General features: G+C 41.5%; 1 protein-coding gene across 1 annotated transcript; it reads right to left on the bottom strand.

Annotated features, from left to right (window-relative positions):
• Positions 1–173: 173 nt before the first annotated feature.
• On the bottom strand, positions 174–18,467 carry WDR82 (WD repeat domain 82). The gene is made up of 9 exons (XM_042979079.1): positions 18,241–18,467; positions 14,130–14,227; positions 11,066–11,132; positions 6,396–6,495; positions 5,793–5,909; positions 5,405–5,560; positions 4,897–4,966; positions 3,960–4,102; positions 174–2,971 (listed from the first exon to the last, which is right to left on the bottom strand). The coding sequence occupies exons 1-9, from the start codon at positions 18,399–18,401 to the stop codon at positions 2,942–2,944; spliced, it is 942 nt and encodes a 313-aa protein (XP_042835013.1). The 5' UTR covers positions 18,402–18,467; the 3' UTR covers positions 174–2,941.
• Positions 18,468–18,488: the final 21 nt, after the last annotated feature.

Below are 18,488 nucleotides of genomic sequence, written 5' to 3' on the forward strand. Positions count from 1 at the left end.
GCAGTCCCAGGGAGCCCAACAATCCATCCACACAGCATTACCAGAGTCCCAAAGGGAATCAGGAGGACTAACAGGAGACAACCCATCCCTCCCTCCAACTCTAGGAACGAGGCAAACAATGCTATGGAAACTCAACAGAAAAGCTACAACCATAAAACTCTGTTTAAGACTGGTAACATGGAAAAAATGTTTATATGTTAAGTACAAAAGGGACATAAAATTGTATATACAGTAGAATAACAACTATGTAAACACACCAAAAATCTATGCACAGAAATTTCTAGAGGAACATTTAACACCAAAAGATTAACAGTGGTAGCATTTGGGTGGCAAACTGATTCACTTTAAAATTCCCCAAATTTCCTCAATAAGCATTAATTATGATTGCAACAGGGAAGTTTTATCTAAAAAAATAAAAATTAAAAAATCCCCCACTGGCTGGTGGTTGAGCAGTGCAGTGTCCCACATAAATTGGTGGCTTTGGCCTGGACTCTTCAAGTGTGGTGCGCCCCTCCCATCCTAGAGAGCTTAGAATACCACCGGCTCCACCCCTGCAGCCCTAGCCCCTCTGCTCCTTTATCCTGCCTTATTCTTACCACATCACGTCCAATCACTTCCAGCTGTAGCTTTCCCCTTTCCTTCCCAACTTAGGAGCCAGCTCTGTAGCCACAGGTCCCTAGAAAGAGGGGCAGTGACGGGCCTATTCCAAAGAATGTGGTACCTCAGCTTTGGACACACAAGAACTCTCGAGAGGAATCATCTTCCTTGCTGACAGGCAAGTGGCTTCTCTGGCTGCAGGTATGTTTATTAGGCAGCCCTTCTTATAAACCCAGTCTCAAGCACTCTTAACAGTTACTCCTACCATGAATTTTCTACTTTGGAGAGCCAGGAGTGGGCAGTAATAGATCATCTGGTTTCTAGAAGTCTCTCCATTCTGATAAGGCAGAGCTATATACAGTGGGTGGCACTGCAGAAAAGCTGCAGATTCCAGTCGACATTTTGGAAAGATGTATGCCCTTTGCCCTTTGAGAAACAAGTCAAAAGTAATTGCTAACAAAACAAAACAGTAATTGCTGGCAATTTACAGCCTATTTCTGCTGCTGAACAAAGGCAGTTAATGGCTTGCTTCCCCCTTAGCAACTATGTACTCTTGGGCAAGTCATAACCTTGTGGAGCCCGTTTCTGTATCTGCAGAGAACCTATGACCTACTTAAATGTTTGAGAACTTCCTGAAATAACATGCTACTGGTACTGCTCTAAGAAGGCCATGCAGGGGAAGGAAAGGCCATGAGCCAGCTGTAGCTCATTTCAACCCTGATCAAGACCTCTCCCTCTTCTAAGAGAAGGCAAGGAAAAGAAGAAAGCAGACATACCAGGTAAACAGGAATGACCTGTAATTGGAAAAGAAGCTTCAGACAAACTGAAAATGCTCTGGTTCCAGCATCTTGTCCCCAGATGCCGGAAGCCAGGCACAAAGGGCATGCAAAAGTGACTGTCACACACGTCCAAGCGCAGACAGAGCATCACCGAGCAAAAAGGGGGCTAATACTGCAGAGAGGGCCCCAAAGTGCGGCTTGAGGAATACAAGGGAAGTTATCCCAAGACCCTCAGTTAGCTGCCGTGGGAACAGCAAACATTTGAAGCTTTGCTTCATTCTGTCTCCCAAAGGAAAAAAGGGTAATAGGGAAGACTCACTAACACTTGTGGCAAACACTATTAGCAAGGATGCAGTCTTTCTCTCGGGCTGCAGGACTCGACCTCTTTCTGCTGAACTCTGAGAAATGACAGATATTTTATATACATATATATATATATGCATACATACATATACATATATATGTATGCACACACGGATATATTTAAATGAAGGTGTACACACTGTGCTAAAATACAAACAACAGAAACCCCATGTCATATATAAAAAGGCTAAATATAACATATAACACAGGCCTACAGCCAGCTCTTGCTTGGGAGCTGGGGAAGGGGTAGTATCATCTGGAGACTCTGTACACAATTTGTGGTGGGCAGGGAAGGCATCAGTGTAAACAACTCAGACTCACTCCACAATACTGGCCCACAGGAAAGCGTGATGTATCTCATGTACAAAAATAGACTCCCACCTTGCTTTTGTACAAAACCAAGCTTGGTAGGCACCCAGAAAGACCGCAGGTTTGTCTTCATGACGGGGGATCACACCAGGCTACTGCTAAACCTCCCAGTCATGGAACTCACCTGCAACCCCCACTTCCCTCCCCTTCAGGCTCCTGGGCCATCTCCCATCCAACACTCAGAGCCTTGAGGCGTGCCCAGATCACCCACCCTCACGTGACTAACTCGCTAGGCTTCCTGGCAAGCAAGGTCCTTTTCTGTTCATCTGTCCCTTTCTGACCCCCAGATATATGAAGACTTATTTCTGTAAATGTTTGGCACCTAAGTAACATGATGGGTGTGGAATATTGCCACAATGACACAGGGAGACCCAGTAACAAGACATGCAGGGTGCGGGCAAGGGGTGCTGAGCTTCCCTAGCATCTCAAAACCAGAACTGTGGCTTCCCATGCATTTATGGGGGTGGGAGAAGGGATGTGCAGAATTAACTTCACCGGCTCCTCAGCAGCAAATACATTCAAAATTGAAGGCGTCTCGAGGGCCCCAGTATACCCTAATCATGAATCTGGTCACTCCTCTGGAGGAGCTCAGTGCAGTGACAGCGGGAAAATCTAAGTCCTGACAGAATCTGCCACACCAACAGTCTTTTTTTGAAGAAGCTCGGCAAAGTAATTTTTTTCTTCTGAGCAGATGTACAGCACATCCATGGGAAGGCCATGTGGAAGGATGCTCTTCAGCCCAGTCAAATGATCCGATCCATTATCTCAGTCCCCTCTGAGTTTTTTCCTGTTGGCCACCCTCACTGTACAGAAACAGCCGAGCAGCACCAAGGTCAGTCATCGATGGTGGGCAACCAGAAGGCCTGGAAGGAGAAACATAAATCAACTTTTAAAAGCCAAGCCTCTCTCCTCACTCAGGGTTCTTACCACCACCGTGCCCCCAGCATCAAGGTGCCCAACCCCAACAGTGGAGGAATTTTGGCTGGTGGCCTTCCCTCATGACCAACCGATTCTGACAATCTGTGGAAAAACATTCCCCCTCTGTGCAAAAGTAAGCTGGTTCTGTCTCCAACATGTCTACCTTCGTAGTCCAGTGGTAAGGAAAAACAAAAGAGCTGTCTGGGGAGGTGGGTATCTGGCCTTACTGCCAATCTGCCAGGTGACCTCCAACATGCCCTCTCCTTCTCAAGCTGTAAAAAAATGACAGGGACTGAGGTGGTTTTGCTGCATTTCTTTCTGACATCGTTTCCTCAGTGTCAAAAACAAAAAAAGAGCGAGGGGGCAATGTGTTCTGGGTAGGCTAGTAGTGAAATCCCTCATCCTCAAATACCCAGGTATACTTAAGAGATGCTAAAAAGAAACCTGAGGCTGAGACACACGGACGCTTTGTTCTGCTAGCATTGCCTAGAAACATAAGGAACTTGGAGGAAACGCTAAGTAGTGAGTTATGATCAACTGTAAAAATTTCTCAGGAATTCAGCATAAACTGAAAGAAATGGCAAACAGAGAGGTTGCAGCCACAATAGGCTGGTTCGAAGTATTTTAAGAAGCCAAAAAATTGTTAGGCATAGTCCCAAGTAGTTTGGTCATAAAACCAGGGGCTATAGCAAAAATGGGCCTGAGGTCTCCCAGCAGCTTACAGGTGATCCCAGATCACAGAAATAAGGGTGAAAGTGAAAGCCAAGTCCAACCAGAGATCAGATAATAGGAGGTGAACCAGGGAAGCCACCAGCTGAGAAACATGAACTTGGATGCTTATCAGGAACCTATTTAGGACACAGTTTACTGAAGCACCCACCACCCCAAATGGAAAGGGCCCTTATGTGGAAGACATCTCCTGTGTTCACATACCATGTTGGAACATGCGCTGGCAAAGGTCATGAACTTGGGGTTGAACTGCAAACAGGTAATAGGGCCTGTGTGTTTGCCATCCAACACAGCTACTTTTATACCACTCTCTCCATTCCAGACATGGATCTTGCCATCCTCTGAACCTAAAGAGAATGATAAAGGAAAATACAACAGCTCAAGGCACAATGCAAAGAAAAGTGGGAAAGACAAACTGACATCTGGAGAAAAGTCAAGCTTCAGGACCTGGCCCTCATCTGAAATTGAGGGAGAAGGGGCAGTGAAGAAAGGACACTTTGGAAACTGACCTTGACCCTAGTTATTTGTTCCCATCCAAGTCATTTCCCCTCTAACTTTAGTTTTCTCATTTAAAAAGGGGGCTACGGGGCACCTGGGTGGCTCAGTTGATTAAGTGTCTGACTTTGGCTCAGGTCATGATCTCACAGTTCGTGGGTTTGAGCCCCACATCAGGCTCTGTGCTGACAGTTCAGAGCCTGGAGCCTGCTTCAGATTCTGTGTCTCCCTCTCTCTCTGCCCCTTCCCTGCTTGTGCTCTGTCTCTCAAAAATAAACATTAAAGGAAAACATTTTTTAAAAAAGGAGGGGGCTAAATACCATCACATCCCACCAACACCAAGCCACTGAAAACCGAATGCAGGGTTAAATCAGAAAGCTAGTATTATTAGTAAGACTGTGCTTGTGGAGTTTAACTCTTACGCTGGTTCAACCAACATTAATGCCAAGTCCCAGTAAAGAAGTGCAAAATCAGGATAAAGACACTGCACCTTTGGCATAAGACTATACATTGTGGTGAGATAGGTGAGAACACCCATCAAGAGGATAATAGATAGTATTTTAATTAGTTAAAACTAACAAAAATACAAACAAAAAAATACACAGTACAGAGAAATAACCCCCCAAGGGGGATAAAGAAAGCTTACCAATCATAATAAACTGGGAGTCTGGAGTAAATGAGGCCTCCAGAGTGACAGCTTTGCTGTTGGCATAACCCTAAAAAAAAGCAGAACAGTTCTCTTATCACAGCCCTATTAATATAAAATAATTGCCTATAAACACTTACCCAGCACACACATCACCTTCCTTTCCATGAAACCCTCTCCTCTTCATGCATAGTGCCACCAAGGTTCCAAACTCGGCTGCCACCCTTTACAGTTCGCCCCCATCCCCAACTCCATATTCAATGCAACTAGAAAATTATTATGGCAAGGAATTACTTTGTATCTAAATTCCAAACTTGGGACACTATGTGAGAGAAGTGAATGTCTCAGAATCCAAGAGAAGTTAGTTCATGTTCAGAATGAAAATGCATGTCCATGCTTCCATCAGTGAGTCAAGGATAACCACTGGTCTCCATCAACCAGCTACCACAATTCTCAGCCCAGGAGGGAGGAGCATGGAAACAGCCATGCTCAAAGGTTGTCAGCTCACCCCAAAGGTGTGCATCACCACTCCCTTGAATGCATCGATGAGACGGATGAAGCTGCCATTGGTGGAGATGAGGATGAGTTTACCATCATTGCTGAACTTAAGTCCTGTCCACTCACAAGTCCGATCGTACTGCATCTTAAAAGTCGCAAATGGCCCCTGAAATGATAAAAACAGCAGACCCAGCCCAAGGCCCATCAATATTTCTTCTGCCAGAGCCAACTCTCATTCTGTCCCTTTAGATTCCTTTTGGCTAGGAAAAGCAAGGAAGAACTATTGCTCTGACATTCGCCAGTGTCTACCACATACCTCCTTTATCATGGAAAAGGCTCTCATCTTACCCTTCAAAACCTCCATGATATGAAGATAGCTCAAAGATTCAAAGATTTACCTTATCAAAAGAGCGAAGGTCATAAAGTTTGACCATTTCAGAATTGACACCTGCAGCAAAAATTAACCCTTCTGGATCAAAGGAACAAACTGGCTTGCCTTGTAGATGCATGAGGCCCTATGAAAAAATAAGAAAAAAGGTTAATGAACCCAGGATCTTACCACCATGTAATTTACTTTTTCCAATGAAAACTAAGAAAGGACACAAACAGACACCTACCCAGAGAATGGAAAAAGCAAACAAACCTAACTAAAATAAGGCTTTTTACAAACAGGTCTCCATACAACTGGTTTCATCAACCCTAACTGTACAACTCTATAGACACTGAATCCAAATAAAAAGAAATTCTTTGAGCGTAAAAGCTACAGCTCACAGGTTTCAGGAAAATGGTTTTGAAAGCAAAAATCCACAGAGCATAATGCAATATGCACTGGATTAGGGTATTAGCTTAATTACCAGCCACCTACCAGGAAAACAGATTTTCTCCAAAGTTTAGAAAGACTTTGGGATCTCAGAATGGAACGATTACTTTCTCCTTTCCTTGAGAGGAAGAGCTCATGATAGTGCCTACCATAGAAAACTTTAACTGTGAGGTACCATTACCTGGCAGTTAGGAGACCGGAGATCCCAGAGTCGAATGGTCTTATCAAGAGACCCAGAAATGAAAGTGTCATCCACAGGTGACATGGACAAGGCCACCACCCTGCAATGCATCAAGATAAATAGGAGTTGAAGCATAATATTTGCAAAAATTGGATGTGAACTCTAAACCACTCTACCTGCCTAGCTACATTATATATACCTGTTCTCTCAACACTGCCATTTTAAGAAACATACACATATAAACAATCTGGAATAACCAAAAGCAACTAATATAATGAAAAAACAAACTTCGAGCTACAGCATAAAAATGTTAAGCCTCCAATGCAAAGCAAACCACAAGGAGACACCACTACACACCTATTAGAATAATTAGAAGCCTCATGCATTGCTGGTTGGAATGTAAAATGGTGCAGGTGCTTTGGAAGATTTATAGTTCCTTAAAAAGTGAAAGGTAGTTACTATATGACCCAGAAATTCCACTTCCAGGTATATACCCAAGAAAAATGGAAACCTATGTCCATACAAAAAGGTACACATATGCTCACAACAGCATTATTCATAATAGCAAAAAAGTGGAAACCCAAATGCCCATCAACTAATGAATGGATAAGCAAAATGTGGTGTCTCTATACAATGAAATATTTGATAATAAAAAGAAATGAAGTACTGATTCATGTTACAGCATGTTATGAACCTTGGAAACATGGTAAGTGAAAGAAGTGGACATGAAAGGGCACAAACTGTCTCATTCATTTATAAAAAATGTCCAGAATAAACAAAGCTATAGATATAGAAAGAAGATTAGTGGTTGCTGGGAACTTATAGGAGGAGGCATGGGGGGTGACTGCTACTGAATACAGGGTTTCTATTTGGGAGTGATGAAAGTGTTCTGGATTAGTGGTGATGGTTGCCCAATTCTGTGAATATACTAAAAACCTGAACTGTATACTAAAAGAGGGTGAATTTATGGTACAAAACTATATCTCAATTAAAAAACAAAACCTACCAAAAAATCCTTAATTACTTAACTAGAATTTTGTGGACTATACTAACAGTCTTAAACCTGAGTACAATCAGCATTATCTGAGGGTGGATTAAAAACTCAGACTACTGAGATCCACTCCCAGAACTTCTAATCCAGCAGGTCTGAGAACCTGCTCCCAAGTGATGGTGAGGCTGTTGGTTTGGGCACTACTTACTAAGCCAAGCCACAGGCCTGTGCTAATAGCAACTGTTATTTCTGATATGAGTCCCCTTTTATGGTTATACCACTAAGAGTCACTCACTAGAAAACATTTCTTCCAAGGGCTCCTGAGCTCTCTTGTCCCCTTTGCTCATATTCTCACTCTGCCACTCTGCTATGAAGACACCAGCCACCTCCCAAGCATTTGGGCCTGGCCTGCAATGAAGGACAACATGTGGCTCTACCAAAGCCCCAAGTGAAGTTTCATTGAGGGCCACAAGCTATGACCTGTATATATAATGCCTATGAGTCTACATTACCACCTATAGAGAAGGCCCTTGTGGAAACAGACACTTGGATAACTCTTCCTTCTGGACTATGGAAGAGTAGTTCTGCATTCTGGCTTGGCCGTAAAACACTTCATAGATATAGAAGCTGGTGTCACAGATGAAGATTATAAAGGAAATGTTGGTGTTGTGCTGTTTCATTTGATAAAAGTTTGAAGTCAAAAAGATGACCAAATTGCACAGCTCATTTGTGAATGGATCTTTTATATAGAAATAGAGTAGGTTCAAGTTTTGGATGACACTGAAAGGGGTTCAGAAGGTTTTAGTTCCACTGGAAAGCATTAAAATTTATGCCATGAATAGAAAATGAGAAAATGTACTTTTTTTTTCTTTAAATTTTTACCTAAAGAAAAATTTCTTCCAATATAACTCAATTAACATACATACTAGTTCCTCAACTTAAACATTTAAAGATACCGTAAGCCAAAATTTCCTGGGAATGCTGAGGCGGTAATAAAACAGTGAGCAGAATGCATACGTACATGTAATTTTAGGTCATTGTATTCAGGTCAAAAGCTCAGAGAAAGTCTATCTTGGGCTCTATGCTGAGAAGTAAAGAGAATACAACGAGGAGTAAAACCTCAACTCTAGAAGCACCTGAATGGCTCAGTCGGTCTAACTTTGGCTCAGGTCATGATCTCATGGGTCTAGCCCCATATCGGTCCCTCTGTGGTCAGCACACAGCCTGCTTTGGATCCTCTGTCCCCCTCCCTCTCTGTTCCTGCCCTGCTTATTCTCTCTCTCTCAAAATAAATAAACTTAAAAACAAAAACAGAAACAAACAACAACACAAAAATAGCCCAACTCTAAGAAAGCTTAACTGTCCAGTCCAGAGAACTCCAAGAGAGGGTCAGAGAAGGCTTTCTGGAAGCAGCACCACATGTGGTGGACAGGATTTCAATGAGAGATGTCTTTACAGAAAAAGTGCCAGACAGGAAGGCATGAGGCCCATGTCTAGGAAGCAGCCCAGAATTCACCTCAACTTGAGTGGTGGAAGATAATGTTGGGAAAATGAGTCACAACCAGAGGGAGGAAAGCCTCACTCCAAGGGGAAGGGGCAGACAGATATGGAGAACTATTAAAGTTCTTCACAGAGATATAGATAGACTATGAAGTGGTCGGAACTGTAATACAGGATGCTAAAGAAGGATGATGAGGGATAGGGAGATTAATTAGGATTTGACTGTAATTCACTTTACAGTGCATGAGCCAGGACCGAAGAAAAGGATAGTGACACACTAGGTTAAACCTAGGTAGAATCAATAGGATTAACAACTTACTAGATGTGAAAGCAAGGGAAAGAAAGCGAACAGGGAACAGAGGCTTTGAGTTAGGATAATTAGAAGGGACAGTGATAAAGAAACATGAGGCCAAGAGAGAGGATATGGCCCACAGCATGTAACAATGAGGGATGGTATGCTGGACCTGTCAGGTGGGAGCATGAAAGAGATATCCACATAGATGTATATAAAACCTGGAGGTGGAAATGGAGTCTGGAAATCAGGGTAGACATGAGCTAAAAATATTGATTTGGGAAGCCATCTGAGTAGAGGTAAATGAAATTAGTGATGAAGATGTGAGAAAATATCAAGACAGGAGAAAAGCTAGGGTGAAATCTTACTTATTTTAGAGTCAAAAGGAGAAAGAAAGGCCAAGAATTGCAAGAATGGAACCAAAATGGGAAAGTACGCTGCCAAAGGGGAAAAAAAAAAGTCACTGAGAAGTTGAACACCAAAAAAAGCCAAAAACCCAAAAACCACCCCCCACCCCCCACCCCCGAAGACAGATTTTAACTGGAGACAGCAGGGAAAGAGGAGTAAAACAGCATGGAAAAAGCCCCATAAATGATCCCGGGACTAGACCAAATGATTTAAACAGTGAATGAGTGAGGAGGTGGAGATGGGAGTATGCAGATTATTCTTTCATGTTTGACAGTTACAAGGAGTGGGAGATAAGTTCAAGGAATAGATTTAAGATAAGGAAGACCAAGTAAGTTTGTAGGCAGCAAGGAAAAGTCTACTTAAGAAGATGGAAACAAGTAGAAAGAAGGAGGTTGGTTTTGTCAAAGAAGAAAGGATACTTCTTTTCAAGGAAAGGGTTCCAAGGAAGTTGAAAAGAACTCATTTTGGATGGCCTTGATTTTCTTAAAAAAAAAAAAAAAAAAAAAAGGCAACAAGTTATCTTCTGAGAATCAGGACATCAAAAAGCTGGATAATCAGGAAGATTGGAAAGAATTTCAAACAACTACAATCAACTCAAATCATTTGTGAACATTAATTTGACTACAAACAAGCAAAAACATCTACTTATCACAAGCCATCATTTGTTTGTTTGGGACCAGTAACCAATAGCTGTCAGCTCTCACCTTCAGCAACATAGATATGCTCTGCCCAATCAAAAGTGCAGCCTAAAACAGGGTGCTCTTGGTCCATCTCCTGTTAAGGTTCTGTACCACTCCAAGTTGTACTGTGTTAATGTATGTTTGTAAACAAAAGCAGGAGGAAATACCCTCAGTGATTAAAATATCATCCAAAGGAAAATGTGTTTAACACTCAACCCAAACTTGAATATTTGAAGAAAAAACACTGGGGGAACTGGGGTATGAGATAGAGAGAAACAAAATGCATTACAAAACAGAATAAGGAAACAAGCTTCTGGACTTTCAAAAGTCACAAAGGACAATTTTATTTATTATTATTTTTTTTCATCCTCATTAAGATCTTCACATGGAACATGTTTATGAAGACTAGGGGCCTGCTGTAATGGGGCCACCAGTACTGGAAGAGGCCTCACATATAAATGGTCCTTTCGTTAAGGGACATCTAATATTTGGGGTTCCTCAATGATAAATGTAATTTGTACTACATAGGTTTCCACTGAGTGTCTTTAATCCACTTTTTCCCCAATTATGTTTTAACTGAGATTTCAGTTTATCTATGAAGTCCTACCCCTGCTTCCACAACCTCAGTAAATCAAGTATTGACTGTCTGAGGGAGAGTTAACAAGAGAAGACTAAGAGGAATGCCAAACAGCAGTAAAGAACTAGCTTTAGTTCACTAATAAAATCTCTCTACTCTCCTAGTCTCTGGGTAACCTCAGGGGTAAAAGAACTATCTACTTCTGTAACATCTGGTTCTTACCTTTTGCTATGTCCAGGAAAGTATCTGATGTATTTGTTGTCATGCAAGGACAGGTAACGAATAGTATCTGTAAGAAGACAAATAAGGCATGATGATACCCTATTATTTTTAAAGGAATTACTGTACATTTTCATCTTGAAAACAAGGCCAAAAAATTTATTGTTTTCCATAACTCAAGCAAGGTGTGAATAAGTAAGGCTGAGTAATTCTTCTCCACAGCTGAAGAATGGGCACTACAGATTTCACATAATTCAAAAGCAGAGTTCGTTCTTGACAGCATATACAGCAATTTTTAAAAATCATTGTTACCACCAATCTTTGGCTTCTGCATAGTTACAATGCAACCTGTCCTGCAAATATACCCTGCCTGCACCACCCCCAGAAAGCACAATAGGTTCAGTGCTCACAGAATGGCAAGCCTTAAAGGAAAACATTTAGCTGCTAAGGAAACAGGCTCAAAGAATTAAGTAGCCATGCTAAACTGAGGATCAGGCTGAACTCTGGCATAATATTTTTGTCCAGGGTTCTCCAACAGCGTGTTAGGGACCTAAATTTTAATTGGGTATATAATCTACATCAAAACTAAACAAATGGAAACAGAAGTAACGTCCTACTACTTTTTAAGTTAACCAGCTATCCACTGGTACTTTGTGCATCAGAGAGAAGTCAGTTGATAATAATAATAATAATAATAATAAAGTGTCCAAAAGAACAAATCAAGAAATTGGGTTAAAAAGATCTTAAAACATTTAAAAATTAAACTCATAAATATATCAGTAAGTCACAGCAGCGAGATTCTGTCAATATCAAAGAAAAGAATAATCATAGAGATTTGTGCTTGGGGAGAAAAAGACAAACACTCTTAAAAACCAAGTGATTCTACCTGAAAAAGTAAACAAAAAGATGGCGGTGGAAAGGGAATGAAGTGCCATAAAGAACAGAACTAGAAAGTACTATGCCTTGCAAAAGACTAGGAATAAGAAGCAACTGTTGCGAAAAAGGCAATAGGAAATGGTGCCAATATAGATAGGAAAGCATAGAAAGAACATTCTAGAGGCAAACAACACAGAAACAAAGAGGCTGAAAGCACCAAGTCATTCCAGTTGTTCACAGGGGTACTTTCTAGTAACAGGGCATCTAACTTGGGAGAGGGAAAACCGCACTCTTTGTATGTTCCAAAACTGAACTCTATATAGTTTTCCTTGAAAATCTTCAAAGTTCTAGAATGACAACTATGAAGTCTTCCTGGATGTTCTATTGCTAGTAACTACTCACCTGCCCTAAGCAGAAAAAGACTTTCCTCCCCATTACCTGGTTTCCCAGAGATGAGCAGGGAGTCGCCATCCTCTCCGCCCCACTCAGTAGCTGGTGCACTGTTCCTGGCAAGGCAGTGGCCTGTACAGTTATCTCCTGTACCGGGTGGTATCATAGACCCTCAAACTGTACAAACTACTACCTCAGCCTGGAATCAGGCAAAAGGAAACGGAGCGTTGGAGGAACTCTTCAGGATGCACTCGAGACAGGAAAGGCAACATCCTCCCAGCAGAGGCCTGGCAGCAAAGCTGCAAGTGCCACACATTTGCCTCATTTTGCACCATATTTGGAGAATCCTCACATTTAATCACCCCAACAGAAGAAGTATACCAGTCATTCAGGTGATCACATAGATATGTTTCCTCAGGATCCTAATGTTTTATATTCTTGTCCAAAAGCATCAATTGCACTGCTTACTTAGAAAACCACTTCTGAAATAGAGGCATGAAAAGTAGAAATGATATACTTACTAAAAATCAAGTACAGGCAGAAAAGTCTCATTTAAAAAAAAAAAAAAAAAAAAAAGGACTTCCGCCCATCTGCTCTGAGATAAGCATAGCCAAAACAGCAGTCTAAGTGATCTTTGTGGATGACATTAGAAAAATCTTAACTGCAGGGGCGCCTGGGTGGCTCAGTCGGTTAAGTGGCCGACTTCACCTCAGGTCATGATCTAGCAGGTCATGATCTCACAGTCTGTGGGCTGGGGCCCCGCATCGAGTTCTGTGCCGACAGCTCAGAGCCTGAAGCCTGCTTTGGATTCTGTGTCTCTCTCTCTCTCTCTCTCTCTCTCTCTCTCTCTCTGCCCCTCCCCTGCTCATGTTCTGTCTCTCTCTCAAAAATAAACATTAAAATTTTAAAAAAAGAAAAAAAAAATAAAACTTACTATAAAAAGTGAGACAATCAATAAATCAGTGAGATAAATGAAAAAAAAAAAAAAAAAGTCCTAAGGTGAAAGTCCTCAACTACCAAGATGAACTGTCAACTGAGAATGACTTATCCCAGGGGAAATAAATGCAGGTAAAAACAAGATCAAGATCATTTATTAGATAAAGAAATTCACAAATTTAATTTATAAAAATAACTCTTTACTCTTTAAAACCATTAACTTTATTTAAAAGTTAAAAGGGGAAGGGCCCTCTAGCTGGCTCAGTCTGAAGGGCATGTGACTCTTTTGATTTCAGGGTTGTGAATTCGAGCCCCACATTGGGTATAGAGATTACTTACAAATAAAGTCTTTAAAAATAAATAAAATAAAATGGAAAAGGGACAAAATTCAGATTAAAAATGGTCCCTAAAATTAAACATAATTAAGGTCAATACACTGTCCTTCATGACACAGACCATGAAAGGTAGAGCATACACCAAAATCTCATCTAAGGTCCCTAAACTACCACAGCTGAAACATTCGTGGTTATTTGCCACTTGCTGTATGTCAAATAGTCTTTCCTTTTATTTGTTCAAAAAGTATTCTTTCAAGTTTAAAGAAGTACAGACTATAAATATAATTCATTGCTTCCTATACCCACTCTCCATTCTAATCTAGAGACCTTTCATACTCCATTTCAAGTCCTTCAAAAGTATTGGTGGCTTGTTTCCAGCATCCCTTCAGTCATAACAATTGCTAACATCTTAAGAAAATATGTTTAAATTACAGAAACTCTAAGCAAAGCAGAAATAGTCACAAAGATTCCAAGAACTACTTAACAAAAGAAATCATAACCATTACTTCCCAAAAAGAAGGCTTGCTTACCGTCTATTTTGTTAGAGCTGTAAACGACTGTGTTTGCTGCATGGGTGTATCTGATGAGGTCCACGCCATATTTCTTACTGTACAGGGTTCTCTTTGGTCTGATGAGGAAATGGACAGAGAAAGAAAACCATCAAAATCCTCCATCACCAAAACCTAGGATCTTCATATAAACAGAAGAATCTGAATGATGTGGCAAGGATGAGAATTCTTTGGAAGCTCTAACACTGGAAAGAAACAGAATTTCTTCCAAACGAGAGAAAACAAATGGAATCAATCAAGTGCAACAGACTTTCACCTCTGAACAACAAATGCTGAGGTTAGGAAGTGGAAGTAAATCTGAGGGCTCAACTGAGTCTTTACTACAATGTTCAGAAGTTTTGAGAAAAAGTACATCTTTTTGGAAAGAAAGGCACACAAAACACAAGTCACAGTTTATAACAAAGAGGGATATGGGAATACGTTAAATTAGTGAGGCCAAACTTTTCTTGAGCCATTCACTTAGAAACCAGATCTTTTCTCAAGAAGAAACAAATGATTTATCAAAACTGAAACCAGATGTAAAACTGCTTGTCTTTCCTAATATAACCTGCAGTTGCAGAAGCTATCTATCCTTCCTATTCTACAAGTCCAAAGTACTTACTGAGGCTTTTAGAAGGCAAGGCTGATTCTCCCTAGAAAAAAACTGGTCATTGGTTCTTTTCTTTTTAATGTAACATCACATAATTCTAAGCTAGGAGTTACAAATTCATATGAAGTTCCTTTTCCTTCAATGTCTTCCTCTATAGGACCCTGAAAATCAAAGATCAAACTGAAACTGATCTCAGTAAAATCTTTAACCAAAAGCTCACAATGTTCTACATTTGGGTATAGGAGGATTTTATAAATTGTATACCAATGTTTACAAAGAGTTCCAATTTTGAAAAAGAAAAAAATTCGCCCTCTCAATGAAGCCTAGATGCTAAACAATCAGATTACCCAAGCAGCTTTAAGAACTCAAATATTTGCACTTTCAATTTTTGTTAATGTCAGTGAGGTCAAGGGTTTCCCTACCCAAAACTCATTTCCAAACAAGCTTCTCATTCCAAATGCACTGAATTTTCCACATTCTCACCTTTAACTGAAAGCTTAGTTAAAAAGATCAGCTCAAAGGCTACCCTGTTTAACCCCCTACCCTGGGCTCTGCTGTGGGGTTACTGTGTGGTAAACAGCGAGCACATGTATGCACATACATGTGTTCTTGCTCTCAAAAAATAGTTGACTTTATTTCTACAAGTGGAAAAAGAAGCTTACTTATCCCAACAATTCAGTCTAAAATAGTGAAGACATATCCTGAAGAGCCAATGTTAAAGGGTATGGAATAAGGAAAGTTTTTAGTTCCACTTATGTATGGCCTATTTGTCTCAAACACTAACCTGAGATTTATTTTTAATAACAAATCTTTTACCTCATATCACTTCCTAGTTTGGAAACAAGATCCTAATTTTTGCATCCATTTCAGAGAATCTTTACAAAGCCCATGCACAACATTTTTCCATGAATATTTTGGTTAAGCTTCTTTCCACAAACTATGAGTCTGGTGATCAGGCATGAATAAAAAATACTATGAAAAATTTTCATCACCTAGCAGATAATATATTTTATAAGTCTTTCAAATTGAAAAATCACTCAACGGATGAACAAAAACAACGGACAAAATGAACAAAAAACTGGAAAAGATTAAGTATAAAGAATCTTGTTTTGACCATCTTCAAACTCCCAAATTCTAACATTTAGTACCATCTAGTAGAGATACTATGACTTCCAAGGAAACACTACTCTTCTACCAATGTTGGTTTGACTTATACTAGTGGCACATTTTTTCCTCACATTACCCCTTAGGATCATGGACTCTTAAAGGCAAAAGAGGTCATCTAATACTCAGAGAAGTGATCTAACCATTGTCACATACCTGGTCACAAAGCCAAACTAGAACCCAGGTCTCCTAACTACCAAGCCAGTCCCTTGCCATAGACCACAATGAAATAAGGTCACAATTAATTGATAAGAGAAAATGTAAAAGAGAATGCCCTACACTATTACATCAATACTAAATTTGCTAATTTGGATAATTGTGCTCTGGTTGTATAAAAGAATGTCCTTGTGCTGAGGAAATCCATGTTGAAGTGTTTGGAGATCAGGGGCTTGATACCTCCAACTTATTCTCTTAATGGTTCATTAAAAAATGCATACCTAAATACTTAACACAGAGAGCTGTAATGCAAAAGAGGTAAAATGTAACTGATTATTGGATGATATGGATCTCTGAAATACTGTTTAACTTTCCTGTAAGTTTGTAATTATGTAAAAAGCTACATGAGTGAATAAACTGCATGTCGTAAAATTAACATTTTACTTCCAAGTAAACTGTCACTGCTCCCAACAAGTAGAAATTATGCCACACTTAGAGAGAAACTACTAAGAAGGCTATCACAACCTTCATCTCCTTTGAATGAGAACATACATCTCCATCATCAAGGTTCCAGGTAGAGGTTCCAATCTGTGCACAAGCACTCAACATTTCAAGCCAGTCAGCTTCAAATTACTTCTAGTCCCAGGAACCCACAATCCTAATCCCGACTCCAGCTCTATATGTTACTCTCTCTTCCAAGCTGATTCAAATGACCAAACCTGGACAGAAATACATCTACTAAATGAATAACGTTGACTAAAGTCAGCACTGGTCCAGCTAACAATGCTCTCTTCCCTTAGGACCACCACTCTAGGCCACTCGTCTGCATACTGCAGGCAGATCCAGAGCCAGTTACATAATACTTTTCCATAGCCCCCGTGGGAAAAAATTGGGAAGAAGATACAGCTTAGACCAAAACAACGTTACTTTGATAACCGAATTCACAAACGAAGAGACAAGTTCCAAAGAAAGTTTACAGAAGGCATCGGTTTTAAAACAAAACAAAAGGCAAAAAGAACAGTTGGAAAAGGCAGAGAAAACCCCAACGATTCAAAAAATAAGATCTGGAATTAGGTAACAAAATGAAATCTGACAAAACCACTAGCCACCGGATTATACCAAATAGCCACAAGCCTGCTTGGAGAAGGTGGCTGAGGGAAATCGAATCTAGCCTAAGCCAGTTTCTGCTCCAAAGGAGTTCACAATTTAGTAACGAGAAAGCAAAGCAGGTTTATAAAGGGTGAGGTGAAGCTGACAAGGTCCCCAGAGAAAAAGGCAAATGTGCTTATAAGACTTTAGAGATGCAGTGCGGTGGCAACACAGAAATTTCACGATCAGACCCTGAATTTTGGTAATTCCAGGTGGACCATAAAGTGTAATTTAAAAATATATATAAGAGGAAACATAAAATTGTTTTGGGATGCTATGTTTTCATAGTAGGTTCCCATTCAGGTCGGGATGGGACAGCCAAGTTAGTTTTTTTTGGCAAAAAGGAAAAGTTTCTGATGTTGTTAAAAAGTTAACTACAAATGTGGGCAATGGGTCTGAGGGAGTAAAAGAATGATTTGGAACCGAAAGAAAAAGGGGGCCCAAAGAGGCACAACAAATAAATCCTGACAGCTAAGAACTGCAACCCACGCGGCCTTCCGGCAGAAGGCGGCGGGAAGCTAAGGGGCAGGGGATGGGCGGAGTGCCAGGGCTGAATCGAGGTCACCGAGGAGGGCAGAGAGAGCGAGCTGTGACGCTGCTGAGGCAGGAGCGCAGCCTCTGCGGTTCCGCGCGGGGGGCCAGAGCCGACCGGCACCTCTGACAGAGTCGGAGGAGCGGAAAAGCTACCTGCTGGGGCCCAGGTGGGAGGACCGGGCGTTTAAAGGTCAAGGTCAAGGTGGGGTTTGGCAAGCGATACGGAAGCGCTTTTCCAGGAGGCCGAAAGCAAGCAAAATAATAACGATGGTAGTATCACTCTCACTATTCTTATTATTTTTAAAAAGGTCTCCTGGACATCTTCGGAATGGAAGCGGCCCTGGCGGCAGCGAGTGCAAAACAGGCCGGAGAGGGCGGCGGGGCCGGGGGCGGGCGGCGGGGCTAGCGCTGGGCCACGAGAGGGAGAGAGGGAGGGACGGACAGACTCGGGCCCGGGCCCAGGGCCACCGCCGCACTCACTTGCCCTCCTGGCAGTCATAGAGCACGATGGAGTCGTCGTCGCTGCTCGAGATGACCGTCTCGCCGTTGGGGCTAAAGTCAAAGCAGTTAATCTTGTCCGAGTTCTCGCGGAACACCTTGGCGACGCGGAAACTCCGCAGCACGCTGTCGGTCAGCTTCATGGCGGCGGCTGCTGGAGGCGGTGGCGGCGGCGCAGGGCCGGGGCGGGGCCCGGCAGCAGGCGGGCGGGCGGGCTGGCTGCCGAGGGG

This window comes from Panthera tigris, chromosome A2 (assembly GCF_018350195.1).
Source record: "Panthera tigris isolate Pti1 chromosome A2, P.tigris_Pti1_mat1.1, whole genome shotgun sequence".
Taxonomy (NCBI): domain Eukaryota; kingdom Metazoa; phylum Chordata; class Mammalia; order Carnivora; family Felidae; genus Panthera; species Panthera tigris.